This window comes from Pezoporus wallicus, unplaced genomic scaffold (genome assembly GCF_028554395.1).
Source record: "Pezoporus wallicus isolate ANWC-B61680 ecotype Strahan unplaced genomic scaffold, APGP_CSIRO_Pwel_v1 contig_6354, whole genome shotgun sequence".
NCBI lineage: Eukaryota > Metazoa > Chordata > Aves > Psittaciformes > Psittacidae > Pezoporus > Pezoporus wallicus.
The window spans coordinates 1,335,818-1,352,673 of NW_026638688.1; the positions used below are offsets into that span (position 1 = coordinate 1,335,818).

Genomic DNA, 16,856 nt, shown 5'->3' on the forward strand with positions numbered 1-16,856 from the left:
ATCCTCCCCCCAGACACCCTGCATGCTCCGAGGTCCCCATCTCACCTCACTACTGGGTCAGGCACCCCCTGGAGAAAGGGTACAGGGGGCCAGCCTGGCACCCTGTGCCAGCAAGCCCCTCCAGGACTGCTCCAGGATCTCCCAGCCTGTGTGAAGGCTGCCCTGGGACACCCCACAGACACCCCATTAGCTGCTGGGGATACCCCTGGAGCCCCTCAGGGCTGTCTCATGATGACAGGGGAGGCCTCTGAGCCTCCCGGTGATGGCGCTGGACACCCCCTTGCGCACTGCCCCTGTCTGTCCCGGGGTACCCCCGCGGGCTGTCCTGGGACATCTTCCCCAGCATGACCTGGCCCAGCCCGGTTCGGCTTTACACTTCTTGGCATGGCTCAGCTCAGCACGGCTCAGCTCAGCACGGCACGGCTCAGCTCAGCACGGCACGGCTCAGCACGGCACGGCATGGCTCGGCACGGCTCAGCTCAGCACGGCACGGCTCGGCACGGCACGGCTCGGCACGGCTCAGCTCGGCACGGCACGGCTCGGCACGGCACGGCTCAGCACGGCTCAGCTCGGCACGGCACGGCTCAGCACGGCACGGCTCGGCACAGCTTGGTTTGGCTCGGCTCAGCACGGCTCTGCTCAGCACAGCACGGCTCGGCGCGTTGCTGTGCGCTGCCGCTCGGAGCATTACGGCCGCGCGGTTCGGGTGGCGCCGCTCTTGGCCGCAGTACGGCGGAGCGGGGCGGGCGCCCATCGGTGCGGCCGGTTCCATCGGGGCGGCGGGCGCGGGGGCGCCATGAGGCGGGGCTGAGGCCGGAGCGGGAGCGGCGCCGGCACCGGGACGGACACCGAGCCCGGCGGGCCCGGCCGCCGCGCCATGCGAGCGGGCTGAGCGGCGGGCAGGGCCGCGGCAGGCACCGAGCGGCCCGCGAACGCCGAGGGAAGCGCCGCCGGTAGGTTTGGGGTGAGGCGGCGGCCGCAGGCCTAGGCTGCGCGGGGCAGGGCCGGTGCACCGGGAAATAGGCGGCGGGTAGGGCCTGGGGCTTGCGGGAGGAGCAGGGTAGAGCTGGTGCGGAAGGGTGCGAAGCCCGACCCCGGCGCACCGGGGGAGGGCAGCGGGCAGGGGCCGGTGCGAGGGGGGCGGATGCTCGAGGCTGCGAAGCCCACTGCGGCGGGCGGAGCAGCGAGTGGGGCCCGGTGCGCGGCGGGCTCCGGTGCGGAGGCTCGGAGGGGGCGGATGGCCGGGGCAGGCGGGGTCCGGTGAGCCGGGGCCGGGGCCTAGCTCAGCCCTCGGTGTGTGGGGGGGTGATGGCTGAGTGGGGCACCGGCGCCGTAAAGGGCAGCCGGGCCCTATGCACCGGCAGGCGCACGGCGGTGGGAGGAGTCCCCGGTTCTCGGGGAGCCCCTTCTGGGAGGCGGCTGCCTAGGACATCGGGCAGGGCGGCGGAACCGGAGCCTTGCCGCCCCTCGGGGCCTTGCCAGCAGAGCGGGGGTTGCCCTGGCCGTAGCCCCATCTCGGGGGCCTCCCGCGTTCACCGGCCGGGCCTGAGCCGGTGGCTCCGGCCGAGGCCGGTTCTGCGGCCCCGGGTGCCCCGTCCGCCGCTGCCGGAGCCCCAGGCCCCCCAGCCTGCCCCGGGTTCGGTGGACAGGGCCGGGCTCGGGGCGAGACCCCGGGCGTGCGGGAGGGGAAGTGGCCAAACTCTGCAGGAAGTTGTACACGGGGAAGAGGTAGGAAAGGGATGAGCCCGAGCGACAAGGGGTGGAGGGGCACCGAGGCCATGGGACAGGGGGGACCCCTGTGTGGGGCCGCAGCAGCCGGGTCCTGCAGAGGATGCATGGGGCAGGGCTGTGGGCAGCTGGGGTGTGCTCCAGGGTTTGCTTTCCTGGGCAGAGGTTGAGCCCGGCGGGCAGCCTGTGGCCAGGCTGGTGCTGTCCCTCCAGATGGGGACAGTCCCTCTTCTCACGAGTGTGGCTCGGTTTTGTGCTGGCATCTCGGCCACAAGCTCTGCATGGCCCCGTGCTCCAGCACAGCTGGTGTGCGTGTCTGCAGCTCTGGAGCGTGTCCCTGTGCTCCCTCCCCACTGTCCTGTGTCACTGCCTCACTCGGTTCCTTTGCCACCTTCACCCGCTTCTGCTCTGCTGCCGGCTCGGGCTCCCCAGGACCCTGACTCCCACCCTGGGGAGATGCGCAGGGCAAAGCCCGGGGGAAAGAGGTCAATCCCCAGGGCCCAGAGCCCCAGAGGAGCAGCGGGCGCCGGCCGTGGCGGTGGTCGGAGGGGAGCTGCGTCTGATGTCACTGCGGTGCATGGTGGGTAATTATGCACGTTGCAATGAAAATAATAAGGCCGGCTCCACAGTGGTGTCTAAAAATACTGCTAATGCAGAGCGCCTGCTGGGTGCCTTTGTTTGTCACCTATGGGTGATTGCTTCGAGGCTGGCCCGGCAGTGGGAACCATGCTGTGCAGCGTCACGTCCCTGGGGCAGTGGGTTTGGTTTAGAAGGTGAACTGCGGTCCCTCAGCATCCCTCTGCGCCCCTCCACATTGGGCAGTAGAGCTGGGGCAGGTATGGCCACCGGAGGTGAGGTGGGAGCCACCTGGATGTGATTGAGAGGCTCTGCTCTCACCCCCCTGCACGCTGCCCTGCACACAGTTGCAGAGGGGTGGTGTGGCTTTGTCCACCCCAGCCTTGCTTGGAGCTCAGTGCTCTGGCTAGTGGCTAATTCCTGCATCATAGCGATGATCCTGGAATGGTACCAGCGTGCTAGCCTGCCTACAGGCGGGTTGGTTTAGATGAGGGCTCAGGCCCAGGTCGTGTGGTCTGCCTGTCACTGGCATTGTGGGACTGCCCCTGCAAAGTGTCCTGGCACCAGCAGACAGGGATCTTGCCCTTTCTGTCTGAGCAAAGGTGGGAGGGAGACATGTGTGTCTGTAGCAGAGAGAGTTGGTGTGATGGGTGTTGACCCAGTGTGCTGAGCTCCACTCTGTGGGCAGGCAGGTGCTCTGCCTGGCCGCTGCCTGTGCAGCTCTTGCTGCTGCTGTGGTCCCTCCATCTGCTGCCAGGAGCTGGAAGCTCCCCGCTGCAGCGGAGGGAGAGCCTTGTAGGGGTGGTGAGGACCATCTGGAGCCCTGGCTGCTATAGCCACCGGCCTGGCACACTGGCGGGGACAAGGCGGTGAGTGGCAGGGCAGCAGTGGAGAGCTGGGAAGGGCAGGAAATGGTGTGTGCTTGGGAGTGGGGAGGTAGGAATGGTGGTGAATGCTCTGGGTTCCCAGTGATGCTTGTAGAGGGGCTGCAAGAGCTGAGCCTTGTCCCTCCTCACCTTGGAGTGAGTGGAGAGGTGTCTCCCAGCCCATGTGCTGCCTCACCTTTAGGGTCATGGCTGTGTTTTTGGGGCTTCATGCTGGGCCCTCCTTTCACTAGAGGGGAAGCATCACCACTGCTTCAGCTCTTGCCAGGTGCTAAATCTGACCTCTGAAGCCACCACACATGGCAGCAGTGTTCCCTGGAACAGTGAAACACGCTGTCCCTACCTGCTGTGCTGTGTGGGTCCCTTCTGATGCATGAGAAACAAAGGACGAGGAGAGGAGACTTTGTGAGTGCCCATTGATTCGCGTGGTGGAAGCTGCCTGCTGTGTGTTTGTGTCTGCCTGCCTGGGACTGGGGACTCTGTGAGGGGCATTGATCAAGCTGTAAAACCCAGAGGCAGCTAATGAAATAGGGACTATAGATTTTTATTTTAAATGGAAGAGAGTTTAGGGGAGATTTAATTATCCCTGGTTTATGGACCTGTTAGAGGAATGAAATAGCAGCTGGCAGGTGGGGCCTGTGCTTCAGCTCCCAGCACTTCTTCCAGGTGTCTGCAGGGCTGGTGAAGTCCTGTCACCCCAGGGCCGTGGTGGGGAGTGAAGTCACTGGGAGCAGAGCAGGAGGGGGTGAAGTCCTGCTTGTCCTGCCAGGTGTCCCTGTGTCCTCAGTGCTCATATAGCAGAGGGACTGGTGCTGGGGAGGTGGGCTCCCAGCTGAGCAGGGGCCTCTGTAGGAAGAGCTCTCCTCATAGCTAGGGCTTGGTGTGGGCCTTGTGCTGGTGGACACTGGCGTGTCCAGGAGCCCCGTGCTCGCTGGGCTGTCTCCATCCAGGTGTGCTTTCCCTGGGGCTGTGGGCACTGAACTCTTGGTACCTGCGCAGAGCGTGTGGGGTTTGTGAATGAGAGCTGGGATTCGCTGGGATTTGCTGTGTGTCGGACACAAGCTCTAACACTGTCACTCCAGCACTCCTACTGTATGCATCCACTTCACCGTCACGTGAGGCTGCAGGGCACAGCTGGGGAGGTGCTGCTGGGGTTGGCAGGAGAGCGTGGAGCTTTTGGATGCTTTTGGGTTTTAATCTCTGAATTGAGGAGCTGGTCCATGGTGTTTTCCCACCATCCCTCGGCTCCCTGCTTGGGGTGAGCTGGAGAAACATGGTTTAACACCAGCCCAGTGCAGGGAAATGGTTGGCCAAGGGGTCTGCATGTAGTCCATGGGGTGTCAGTCTGATGTGTTCAGAGGCTGCTAAATTATTGAGGAAGCTGCTGGTGCTCTCCCAGAGCCCTCTGACATTGGCGTGGCAGGAATTTGGGAGAGCGAGTCCCTGAGCCCTGTGGTCACAGAGCTGCATGAGAATGTTGGGTGGCTCCAGGTCAGTTCTGGACAGGAACAGTGTGGGTCCATGCTGGCAGCTCACAGGGGTGCTGGGGGTAGTCAGCCTGCCTGCTCTCTCAGCAGCAGATTCACCCCGGGGCACTTACCCTTTCCAGCTGTGTGCATGGCAAAGGGTAAGGCGAGCAGTGTCCTCAGCAAGCAGCACTCGTGACAGGCCTTGGGAATACTATTTTCTGGCTGCAGCCTGGTCCCTGGAGACCTGGCCTTGCTGGCTGTGGAGATGTGGCTGTGGGCTTTCCTTGGCTACCCTGGGAAGCAGGACAAGGGATTTCAGCTCAACCATGGCCTGCAGTGGTGTATGTTAGCAGCTGCTTCCTTTCAGGTGAGCCTGTGTGGTGGTGCCAAGGGCTCCAGCACCTCTTGCTGTCACCTCTGGGAAGGGAGGGCTCGTGCTCTGGTCTTTCGTCCCCTCAGCCTGGCAGCGCTGAGCCGCGGTCCCCTCGGGCAGGTTGTCTTTTTCCTGCTGTGCTGCTGGGGCTCTCTGGCTGCGTTTGCATTTTGAGCCGAGTGTCTTAGTTGCTTTTCTGTCCATGCCTGTGCTTTGGGGAAGTGGTGAACAATAAAGATCTGCCGTGGAGAGCTGTAGCAGAGGTCAGCCAGCTCCTTTGCCCCAGGCTGCTCTGCTGTCACCGCACAGTTGCGCTTTATGCACAGGGGCTGTCAGCTTGGAAGTCATTTTTTTGCTCGTAAAACCATCCCCAGGCACTGGTGTGGGGTTCTCTGTGGGTGATGGACTGGGGAGGTATTGCAGCGAGCCTCCTTCATGCTTAAGGCTGTGGTCACTGCCTGTTTCGGTGCATCTGGTAAGCAGCCTGTTGGTAAATTTCATATTAAGGACAAAAGAGGGTAAATGGTTGCTGGAAATCAGGAATTTCTCTGAGTTCCTTTGTGAGAATGCTCGTTGCAGGTTGTCAGTGTCCCTGCAGGCTTCATAAAATGCAAACCAAAACACCCAGCCCAACTTCCTGACTGTCACTGGCACTTCCAAGAGAAGCTTCGTGTTACTGAGCAGTAATGAAATTGCTCCTCACTGTCCACCAACTTCTGGCTCTGCCGTATCCTTTCCCTGGAGCCACCACTCCAGCCACTGCTGCTCTGCCTGAGCCCAGCCTGCGGAGCAGCGGGGAAGGTGTCTGCAGCCCAGCCCCTCCTGCCCTCGCTGCTTGCTTGGCAGATGCTAACACAGTCCACAGCATGTGGAGAGTGGGCTGGACTCAGGATGCTTGTGGAGCGGTGACAGGTGAGCTGGGGACATCCAGGGATGCTGTCTGGGGAGAGGGAAGGGGCTAAATCCCTGCTGCCTGGGTTGGCTGTGCTCAAGGAGAGATTTAGGTCTGTTTTAGGAAAGAGGTGTATGAAAGGAGAACTAAAACATGAAGGGCAAAGGAGGATGGAGTCCTGAACTGTGGTGTCTTGTGGTAGGAAGGAAGGGGAGGACCAGGGAGGCTGCCCAGGCAACAGGTTGGGGACGGACATGGCAGCATTTGCTTTTCTCCGCCCCCCCCCCCCCCCCCCCCCATGCAGCTGAGCTGTGGAACTGACTGCTGCAGGATGCTGGGACAGACAGAGGTGAGCATGGTTCATGCGCAGTTACAGGGGGAGAAGAGTCCATCCAGGAGAGCAGAGGACATAACCCATTGCTTGATGCCACTGAGCTACAGAGGGACCTGAGCTGGGCCCGGCTGCTGCACCAGCAGCCTTCTGGTCATGCTATTCAGGTAGTGCTAGTGTTTCTAGGGCAAACAAAGGAAGGTGGAGATAACTCTGCAGATTATTTACCCTGTCTTGAGGAAATGAAGGATTGTGCAAGCTTAGTGTTTGTTTGTGAGTCTTCTCCTTTCTGCTTTGAACTAGCTGGATGGTGTCAGGTGTGGTATGTGTCTCAAAGGTCTTGGCTTGCTATACATTTTGGTTCTTGTGGAGGAAGATGCTGCTAGTTCTCCCTCTGCAGTGCAGCTCAGCCATGCTATTAGACATCAGAGAATCCACGTGGGAGAGATCGACAGGAAACTGGGCGTTATCAGTTCCGCTGCCTGTGCAGCTACTCGCTCCTCATGTCAGCATCCTCCACGTGTGTGTGGCTGGAGGCGTTTGATGGGAGTGCTGTCAGCCCGGGGGTGGCAGTGGGAGGCGTGTGATCGCGGCAGAGGCGTCCTGCCTCGGCTGCTCGGGGCTGTGCGGCGCAGGGAGGGAGAGCCTCACCCCCCCGCTTCACCCTGTGCTACCTGCTCATGTTGCGGTGTCCCATGGACCCTGGTGGCCTTGGGCAGAGCAGGGACATTTCTTCTGCTCTCCCCTGCACCAGTTCTTGGTGCTGCTTTCTTCCCACTTGTTTTCAAGGCACTGGGGAGGGGAGGATCTAGGGCCTCTTGCTCTCCCTGGACTTGGGAAAAGGCTGGGGAGAACATGGAGGTGAGCTGTGGCATGCTGGTTGTTGGGGAGAGGATGGGGCAGAGCATACCTCCAGTGAGAACCGTGCTCGCACCACTCGAATCACCCCAGCTAATCCTGTGACAGACCTGACCTATATATGGGGCAGGGGAGGCGACATGTCTGTGGCAGCAGATGGTGTCTTAAAGAGCCTGGGCTCGGGAGGCTTCGATCCTGCTGGCCCCTGGCTCTCATGAGGGAAAGGATGGGCTGCCCGTTGGCTGCAGAGCAGGCAGATTCAGCTTGAGCAGCCCTTGCAAGTCGAGAGCTTTCTAAGGCCGTCTGGCATGGGAGGTTCTGCTCACTTGGGGTGTCACAGGTTTTGGTAGCTGGACTGGGGACCCCTTGTGCTGGCTTAGAAGCACTGGCCAGTGCTGCTGTATTGGTGTAGCATCAGAGGGGCATCACGTGGGCTCCTAACACGGCTCTTCCAGCCAGAGATCCCAGACCTAGGGCCGTGTGATGCTGGTGGCTGTTCTTGAGAGCATGTGAGCTGACCCTTCCCACATGCTGTAGCCCTGTGGCTGGATGTGCGGTGCCCCGTCCTCACTGGAGCTGGCAAGGCAGGCTCGGCATGGCTGCACATGGTGTGGCTGGACCTGGCTTTGCCACTGGGACTGTGCAGCCTGGCTGGGCAGGGAGCACAGGGAGGTGAGCCGTGCGCCACTGATGGCTTTCTCCTGCCGCCATCCCGAAGCCATCAATAGCTGCTGGCCATGGGGGAGCTGGTGATGCTGGAGTGGGTCTGGAAGGAGTGTCTGCTCGGACATCCACCATCTATGGCCTCTGCCTGCTGATGGTGCTTTGCCCAGGATCAGACCATGTCCTGGTAGGCTTGCAAAGGTGCAGTGCTTGCCTCTGCCTGCAAATAGTGACAAGGTCAAAGTGCAGAGTGCTGTTTCCCTCCAATTCCAAGCTCTTGAAGCGAAGAGGCTGTAGTGGTGCAGACATTCAGGGTGATTGTTCAGGTGTGGGCTGATTGAGTCCTTTGGCTGTTTTCGCCTATGGTGCACATGGCTCTGGACCCCATCATAGGTCTGCATGATACCCTGGTATGCTGCTTTCCTGTCTTGTGTGACCCTACCCGGGGGATAGAAGCAGTTGGCTGTGGTGCTGTTGGCAATCGTGGCATATAGAGCTGGGCACGGGGTTGGGATAGGGCAAACCAGACTCCTACTGTTCATGGCAATGATGAGCCTGCTGAATCATTAAATTGTTGCCAGGGATCTGAGGTTTTCTTTGAAAGGGGTGATGTTACAAATTAATTAGCTCCCTTTCGGTTGTTAGCACTTTAAAGCCCAGCTGTCAGGGGAGGGCTGGTTTATAGGCATTACATCAGGGTTGCCGGCTGGCTCGCTCGCCTACCTGGGAATTTCTAAGTGTGCGTTTTAACACGGGGAAGTTTGCCTTGGATGCAGCATCTGGTTCTCGGCAGAGCCGCTGCGATGTGCTCTCCTCAGCGCAGGGGTTGGACTGGGGATGAGCGGTCTTGCCGGGGGCACAGCCTCGGTGTGCAGCTCCCGGCGTTGCTCTGCTCGCTTGGAGGGGATGCTCTGAGGGGTTCCTGCTCTTTGTTTAGTCGAGGGGAGAGAGCGGGAGGCTTTTCTGAAGCAAAAGGGGCTTTTTTGGTGCCTGGAAGCTTGAACTGTGTGGAGATACCGTGGGAGAGCTGCGTGTGCCTGGCAGGCGGTGGGTGCAGGCGAGGTCTCAGTGTGCTGGGTGGGATGGGGACAGCTTCTCCATGCTCCCATGCCGGTGAGGAGGGTGATGGGGAGCCGAGATCCTGCCTTCACCTTCCCCCTTGCCCCGGCTTTCCCACCCACCTGGCAGCAGGAGCATGGCATGGGCTGCCCGGGCACACGGTGCTGCTGTCCCCATGGCGCACCGGGCTCACGGAGCTGCTGAGACCTAGTGGGCCGGGAGCGATGGCAGCGGCGGGACGGACCGCAGGTAAGGGGCCCCCGCGGTGCCCGTCCCAGCGGGGTGAGGCGGCGCGCCCGGTACCGGGGCCGGTGCGCGGTGCGGGTCGGTCCTGCGGGGCCGGCCCCGTTGCTACGGGCCCCCTCTCCATGGAGACCGTTGCTAAGACACCGCCCCCCCGGGGGGGGGGGGGAGCCCGGCGCTGCCCCGCGTGGCGGCCCGGCCCCGCGCTTCCAAGATGGCTGCGGAGCGTGACACGCCTGGTCACGTGGGGAGCGCGCGCACCGCCTTTCCCCCCCCCCCCCCCATCCTCCCCACCCCCCCCCCCCCCCCCCCCCCGCCAGCCTCGCGCGCGCCCCCGGGGCCTCCGAGTGTTGTGACTTCGGTCCGGTGCGTTCCGCTACCGCCGCCGGTTCTTAAAGGGACAGGCACCCCCGCGACCCCCGGCCCCGCCGCGCCTGCCCCGGCCCCGCCACGGTGGCCCCGCCGCGGAAAACAAAGAGGCACCGGAAACAGCGGCGGCGGGGAGGGGGCCGGCCCGGCGGGAGGCGGGCGGGAGGGAGGGTGGGAGGGGAGGGAGGGCCGGCGGCGGGGAGGGGGGGGGGGGGGGGGCCGGCCCGGGCCCGGCGTCGGTGAACAAAGAGCGGCAAGAGGGGGCGGGGGCGCCGCAGCGGCACCGGAGCTGCGGCCCAGGCCATCGGTGCAGGTAGGTGCGGGCGGCGGCGGGGACCTACCTTGGGAACCGCGGCGGCACCTGCCCCGGGCGGCGGCAGCGGGGCCCGGCGGCCGCCTTTGTTATTGCTTTTGTTTGGCGCCGAGCACATGGCCCCGGAGCGGCCGCTCTTAAAGCCACAGCTCCCGGCCCGGCACCGGCGGGGCTCCGCTGCTGCGGCGGGGGGCGCGGGCTGCCGGCCGGGCACTGCACCCGCGGCGGGGCTGAGCGCTGGGGTGCTGCTGGCTGCGGTGCCCCGGCGGGCTGCTGCGCCCGTCGGGTGGCTCCGGGATGTGCCGCCGTCCCGGAGACCGGCGGGGCTGGGGTCGGGGCAGCGGAGAGTCCCGGCCCTCAGGGGGGCTGCCGGTGCGGCGAGGCCAGCGGAGACCCCGCTCCCGGGGGTGTTGGCGGGGAAAGGAGGTGCGGGGGAGCCCGGGGTGCACGGACGGAGCCGGCGACGGGGTGTACCGGGCGGCAGGACCCTTGGAGAGGCGGCGGCGGGGCGGGCGGCTCCCCCGGAGCCCGGTGCTGCCCGAGCAGATGGCACCGGGCGTGAGCGCTGGCGCGCTGCTAACTTTGTTCTCGGCAGGGCCCGGGAGCCGCCTCGCCCCCCGCCGCACCGAGCGGTCCCCTTCGCTCCGGGGCCGCGGTGCCGCTGCCTGGGGTGGCTGCGGGTGCAAGGCGGGAGCCGGGTGTGCGCCATGTGGGTGCGGGTTGGGGCAGGACGGTGCCGAGCCACCCCCGTCCCGCGAGTCGGGGGTGTCCCACCGGCGGGGACCGTGTGCTCGGGGTGCCGTGTTGGGACCCCCTGCATGGCTTTAATGTGTCCTGTGTGGAGAGAGGCACTTCCCGTCCCCGAGCCCATCATTGTGATGTCTGGTCTGGAAGGTGCCCTGGTACCACGTGTGCTCTGTGAGGATGTGGAACTGAAGCAGCAGCACCTCGGAGGCTCCCGGGGAGCGGGGTTAACCCTGGAGCACCGCTGCAACAACTCGGCCCCAGCTGCTGGCACAGGGCACATGGACAGGAGTTTGGGGGCAAAATAAAGCACCTGTGGGGCAAACCCGATCCGTGAGTGTGGCCCCTTCCCCAGCAGCATCCCAGGCAGGTTTCTGGGGGGCTCAGCTTGTGGGTTTTGGGGTCCCCCTCCAAAATAACAGAGAAGAATCTGCTTTCAGCTTTAAGCATGGTTTGGTAGGTGGGTGTGAGGTTGAGACCCCTCTGTGTGGCACAGGGCTCACTCCGGTGACTTTCTGCCATGCTTGGTGTGATGCATGTCACCCAGATGTGGCTTCTCCCTGCTGGGCTGAGACCCCCCAGCTTCCTCATGGGGCTGAGCAGCACTCCCTGGGCTCAGAGTGCCCTTCCTGGCCCTGGTGTGACTCTGTCATGTGCACTGAGGAACAGGATGTGGATCTGAAGGAGCTGCTTTGGGAGGGCACCAGCAGCCTGCAGGCGAGCAGGATTTAGGGGTGTGTGGACTGCAGTGCCAAGGCCGTGGCTGTGGAGGTCAAGGGGTGCTGGCAGGGGAGCAGCAGGAGGATGCCTGGGGGGGGGTTGGACACATGGGGCAGCGCAGCCTCCCCATGCAGATGTGTCCCATGTGCAGTGCCAGGCTTCCCTGGGGCTGGGGGTGGACCTGTGTGGCCTGGGGACACAGGCCAGGCTGGGGGCAGGAGGGGCTGTGAGGCAGGGCCTGGGGCTGTGTGCCCACTGACCCCTGCCGGTGGGGCTGGCAGGGGAGCAGGGCTGCCTGCCCAGCTCTAGGTGCAGCCTGTCCCTGTGCCCCCTCCATGGGGATGTGTGGTTCTGTCCTGGATGCAGCAGAGTTGACATGGGCAGACTGAGCCAGAGCAGAGCCGTGAGCCCCGCTGTCCGCCTGTGCCTGTCACTGGGGTAGCAGCATCAGTCTGGAGCAGCAAGCTCCAAAGCCCAGCAAGGGAGAGCAGCCCCTAGAGCAGCACTGGAGCCTGGCTTGGCCAAGCATATGCTGGACTCCAGCTCCTGCCGTGGTTCAGGTTCCTTGTGTGCCGGCGAGCAGCCTGGAATACTGCTGCAGCTACAGGGCCCTTCGTTGCTTGCAGGAAACAGTGCTTCTCTCTCATTCAGTGTCTGTGTCTTGCATGGGGGGTGGCTTTGGCCTTGCAGTGGGGGGGATAGTAAATGCGGGGGTAGACAGGCTCTTCCTAACGCCCTTAAGGGTGGCATCCACCCCCAGGAGATAGGGTGGGCGAAGGTTTAGGTGCCCAAGCAGCAGAAGCTTTCATTGGCATTGCTATCCCCATTGGAGGAAACATCAGGCTGAGCCATGCAGGGGCAGTGACACTGGAGTGCCCCAGAGTCACTTGTGCGGGTGGCAGTACTGGGCACGGGAAGGGCTCCTGGCTCCCAGTGTGGAGGTGGCACAGGCAGGAGCCAGGTGTGCTGCAGCTCCAGCACATCCATGGCACCATCGCACTGCCCCGGCCTCACTTCCCTTTCCCAAAGAAAGCAGTGGGGAGTGGGCTGCAGTACCCAGGCCTGGGAAGGATATGGGGCTCCCGCAGCCCTAGGGTTGGCATGACCCAGTGACCTTCTTGCAGGATCCAAGGTGCTGGTGTCTCGCCCTGCCTGGAACCTGAGGTCCCGAGTGCCCATCCGCTTCCCGACGTCACCAATGCGACCATGGGAACTGGCAGTGAATAGGCGGCCACCCTCTGCCCCTTTTAACCAGCGTCGTTTCTCGGGGGGACCCTGCAGCAGCCCCGACCACCTCCGGCGAAGGTACGGGGTGCGGGGCCCTGTCACCCATGGGTGTGGGGGCACGGGGATGGTTCCGTGTATCTGCTGGGGCAAGGCACTGGTTCCTGGGGGTCTTGGGGGGACTCTGTGACAGGGAAGCACATTCTCCTGGCCCGGCCGATGGGTCCCTGGGGAGCAGAGATCCCTTTTGTGCTGCGGACATGTGCAGGATGATCAGATGAGCCGGTTCTGGAGCTCGATGCCCTCAGCACCTCACCCCAGGAGCCGAGCTGTCACTGACCCACCTGCGGCCACCCTGCCCGGGGCTGTGGTGCCCCTGGCCCGGGGGGTCACTCCTGCTCTGTTTCTCTCCCGCGGTGGCCCCGCAGCCCCCCTGCCAGGCGTCAGTGGGGACGACGCGAACGACCTCTGGCAGCCCTGCTGGGCCAGGATGAGCCCCAGCTGCACCCTGCCTTCCCCCAGCAGCCGCACGGCCCTGTAGATGAGCTCCGCGCATACGCTCTCCCCAGCACGCCGCCACGAATGCTTCACCCGGCCGCTCACCCGCCCCACCAGAACCCATTCATGGTGGATCTGCATGACCAGGTACGTGCAGCAGCCCCCAGTCCCAAATGTGGCCTTCTGGTGGCCCCGGGGCAGTGGTCCCAACAGAAGGTCCCATCAGGATGGTCGGTTGCTGCTGGGAGCACCCAGCTCTGAAGCTGCCAAGTGTCCGGCAAGCGGTTAAACCCTGGGCTCCCTCTGCCAGTTTGGGTGTACCCAGGTTGGTCCCTGCTCCCAGGGGCTGGAGACTGTCCTCTCATAGTGTTCATGCCACAACTGTCACCCTCATCCACGGTGGCAGTGCTGGGTTGGAAGCCATGGGGAGCTAAGAGGGGTACAAAACCCACCTCGAACACAGCCTGCATTGAGTTGCCCTCCTCTGGGCACACCTTGGGACAGTGGTGCTGGGTGGTTGTGCCCTAGTGCCAGGTGCTCAGCATCCTGCTGCCAGGATGAAGACAGCTCATCTGTGGCTGTACCCTGACTATGCCCTCGGCGCTTTGTCCTCAGGTGCACCAGGGACCTGTCCCTCTCTCCTACACGGTTACCACCGTCACGACGCAAGGCTTCCCCATCCACGCCGGCCAGCACATCCCTGGGTGCAGCACCCAGCAGCTCCCAGCATGCTCAGTGATGTTCAGTGGACAGCACTACCCGCTCTGCTGCCTCCCACCCCCGGTGAGTGACAGTGCGGACACCCGCAGGGGACAGCCTGGGCTGTGGGTGCCCAGAGGTCGCATGGGGACCCAACCCCAGCAGAGTGCAAGGCTCTGGGGGCACGGGAGGCTCTGGGGAGGGGGCAGCCGTGCTCACAGTGGTGTCTGACCTCTGTTTTTCTCTTCCCTCCATCAGCTGATCCAGGCATGTGCCATGCAACAGCTTCCCGTCTCCTACCAGACATTCCCCCCCATCATCTCCAGCGACCATTACATACTGCACCCCCCACCACCGCCAGTGCCCCCCCACCAGCCGCCCCACATGGCCCCCCTGGGGCAGTTTGTACCTCTCCAAGCCCAGCATCCGCGTATGGTGAGTTGGGGTGCGGGTATGGGCTGGGGACACAATCCACCCTGTGGCCCAGCAAAGACCACCTTGGGGGGCTTTGTCCTTCTGCAGCTGCCATGGGTCTGAGTTGGGGTGATGGGTGGGATGCCCATCGTGCCTCTGTCCTGCTAATGCTGGGGCAGTGTATTTGGGACACTTTCCCCATCCTGACTGTTTTCCCCACAGCCTCTGCAGAGGATAGACAATGACGTGGACCTGCGAGGGGAGCAGCACCCCATCGCGGGCTTCACATACCCTCCGTCCCACCATGCTCCCACGCTGTCCCCCTCCGTGCCGCTGCATTACCTCCCCCACGACCCGCTGCACCAAGAACTGCCATTCGGCGTGGTGAGTGCCTGTCCTGTGGAGGGGTGGGGGGACGCCGTGGGGCTGGCACGGCGCTGAGCACCCTATCTCTCTGCAGCCATACCCCCACATGATGCCCCGGCGGCTGAACACCCAGCGGTACCGGCTGCAGCAGGCGCTGCCCCCTCCGCCGCCCCCTCCGCCGCCCCCCCCGTACTACCCGAGCTTCCTGCCCTATTTCCTGTGAGTACTGGGGGGATACAAGTGGGCATGGGGGTCAGGATGGGGGACACAGTGGCATGGCATTGGCACAGGTGGCTCTGGGCATGCCAGAGAGGAGGTTGGGGTTTGTGGCTCCACACTGATCACACTGTCCTGCCCACCCCAGCTCTATGCTTCCTGTGTCGCCGACAGCCGTGGGACCCACGATCAGCCTGGACCTGGACGTGGATGATGTGGAGATGGAGAATTACGAGGTGCGTTGGCAGGCATGTGCCATGCAGCAGCTCCCTGTCTCCTACCAGACGTTCCCACTATTGTCTCCAGCTTTCTGTGGGGCAGTGGGATGGGGGCGCTGGGGGGTGTTTGGGGATTGCTTTGCCAGGGTGGGGAGAGCCTGGAGGGGTGCTGTGCCGGGGCATGAGCCCAGCTGAGCCAGTCTCTGCGTGTCCCTCCAGGCGCTCCTGAACCTGGCCGAGCGGCTGGGGGAGGCCAAGCCGCGGGGACTCACCAAAGCAGACATCGAGCACCTCCCGTCCTACCGCTTCAACCCCGAGAGCCATCAGTCCGAGCAGACCCTGTGAGTGAGCCCAGGGCACAGGCGGGGTGCCTGGTGTGGGGGTACGGGGGTGCCTGGTGTTGGTTGGGGGCTGTGTTACCACGGTGGGGTCGCACTGATGGCTGCCTCCCCCAGGTGCGTCGTGTGCTTCAGTGACTTCGAGGCCCGGCAGCTTCTCCGCGTCCTGCCCTGCAACCACGAGTTCCACGCCAAGTGTGTCGACAAATGGTTAAAGGTACTGCCCGTGCCTTTTTGGGGTGCTGGGGGTGCCTTTTACATGGCCTCTGCCATTTCCCACAGGATGCACTGGGAGCAGTGCCAGGGTGGATCAGGCAGTCCCGGGAGGTGGCAACGTGGGGGGCTGTTTCCAGCCTGTGGTGGTGGTGGTGCAGGGGGGGGGCCTGGGTGCTGCTGGTACTGTGGGGCATCCATTCACTCACCCCTGTTCTCTCCCTGCCCACAGGCAAACCGCACGTGCCCGATCTGCCGGGCGGATGCGTCGGAGGTGCAGCGGGATGCGGACTGAGGCAGGCGGGTGCTGAGCCGCACAATTCGCTAGAGGACGAGGACGCCGGGCCAGGGGTGGGGGCCGCTGCCCGCTGCTAGGGCCTGACCCTGTGCTTACCCCCCCTCCCCAAAGCCTCTCCTCGATGTGGTGAGCATTGAGCAGCCCGGGCTCCCGGCCAGCCCTCCTCCTCCCCGCCGGGCACGGACTCGGCTGCGCTCCCGGGGCCCCGAATCGTGTTGTGCTGGAGGCAGGAGGCGCGTGGCCGTGCCCTCCGCGCTCCAAAGACGCTATTGTTGCTCCATCACTTTCCAGGTCTTTGTACTCCGTTAGGGAATTAGCGTTTTTTCCCTTTCGTCACCTTTTTTTTTTTAATGGTAGGTTGTTTCCCCCCTTCCCTGTTTCCTTTTCCTGTCGCGCTTTTGGTTCCATGGCCGTTTGCCCCAGCGGCTCCTCCCCTCGACGTTGCTCATGGAGGAGAGAGAAGGGAGCGCCGCGGGTTGATGCATCCCGAGCCACAGCGCTGGGCCGGGGGCAGCCAGAGGAGGTGGCCGAGGTCGGACACCAGCAGCCTTGCTGTGTGGCCGGGGCAGGATCGCCTCCATCCCCGCTCCGCACGCAGCCCCTCTCCCGCCTCGGCTTCCCAGCGGAGCCCCGGAGTGTTGTGGCCGTTTGGGGTCTTAGCCAGTGGGAGGATGGTGCTGGCACAGCCCTGGCCCCTCTCCCTGTTCATTCTATTCCCAGCACAGCTCCTGGGGCTGGGCCGTGGCATCCTATGATGCCTGAAGGGGGTAGACCCAGCCCCATCCTTGCAGCCATGGGCATGAGGTGTCCGCCTGGCCCGCGGCTCCTGCTGCCGTTTCTCTATCCCGCTGCCATAGATTGGAATAGCCCCATGCCCCGTCCTGCTGGCTGGGCGGCTGGGGCGGGGGAGCCCGGCCGGGGGCCACGGGACGGGGTTTATCCAGAACCTCGTGGTGTATTTTCAGTGCTACCCCTGGCTCTGCCCCAGCCGGTGTGGGGGGGAGCTGTGAGCATCCCCCCCGCTGCCATATCTTCCCCATAACCGTTTGGGGCCGGGCGGTGTGGGGCCAGGGGAGATGGCGCCGCCAGGCTCCAGCCATCCCGCGTTGCCGTGGTTTTGCATGATTCCTTAGTGAGGAGGGTGATAGGT

General features: G+C 63.8%; 1 protein-coding gene across 4 annotated transcripts; it reads left to right on the forward strand.

Moving 5' to 3' along the window:
• The first annotated feature begins 767 nt into the window (after window positions 1-767).
• Window positions 768-15,986, forward strand: RNF44 (ring finger protein 44). 4 transcript variants are annotated; one of them, XM_057412055.1, is made up of 11 exons: window positions 768-953; window positions 12,347-12,527; window positions 12,875-13,091; window positions 13,560-13,727; window positions 13,902-14,078; window positions 14,280-14,441; window positions 14,518-14,642; window positions 14,788-14,875; window positions 15,077-15,198; window positions 15,313-15,412; window positions 15,641-15,986. In XM_057412055.1, exons 2-11 carry the CDS (start codon window positions 12,421-12,423, stop codon window positions 15,701-15,703), a joined length of 1,329 nt encoding a protein of 442 aa, XP_057268038.1. In that variant the 5' UTR covers window positions 768-953; window positions 12,347-12,420; the 3' UTR covers window positions 15,704-15,986. The 4 variants fall into 4 exon arrangements, with proteins under 4 accessions (XP_057268038.1, XP_057268039.1, XP_057268042.1 ...); XM_057412056.1 differs by lacking the exon at window positions 768-953 and adding an exon at window positions 9,606-9,758; XM_057412059.1 differs by lacking the exon at window positions 768-953 and having other exon boundaries at window positions 12,386-12,527; window positions 12,972-13,091.
• The last annotated feature ends 870 nt before the right edge of the window (window positions 15,987-16,856 follow it).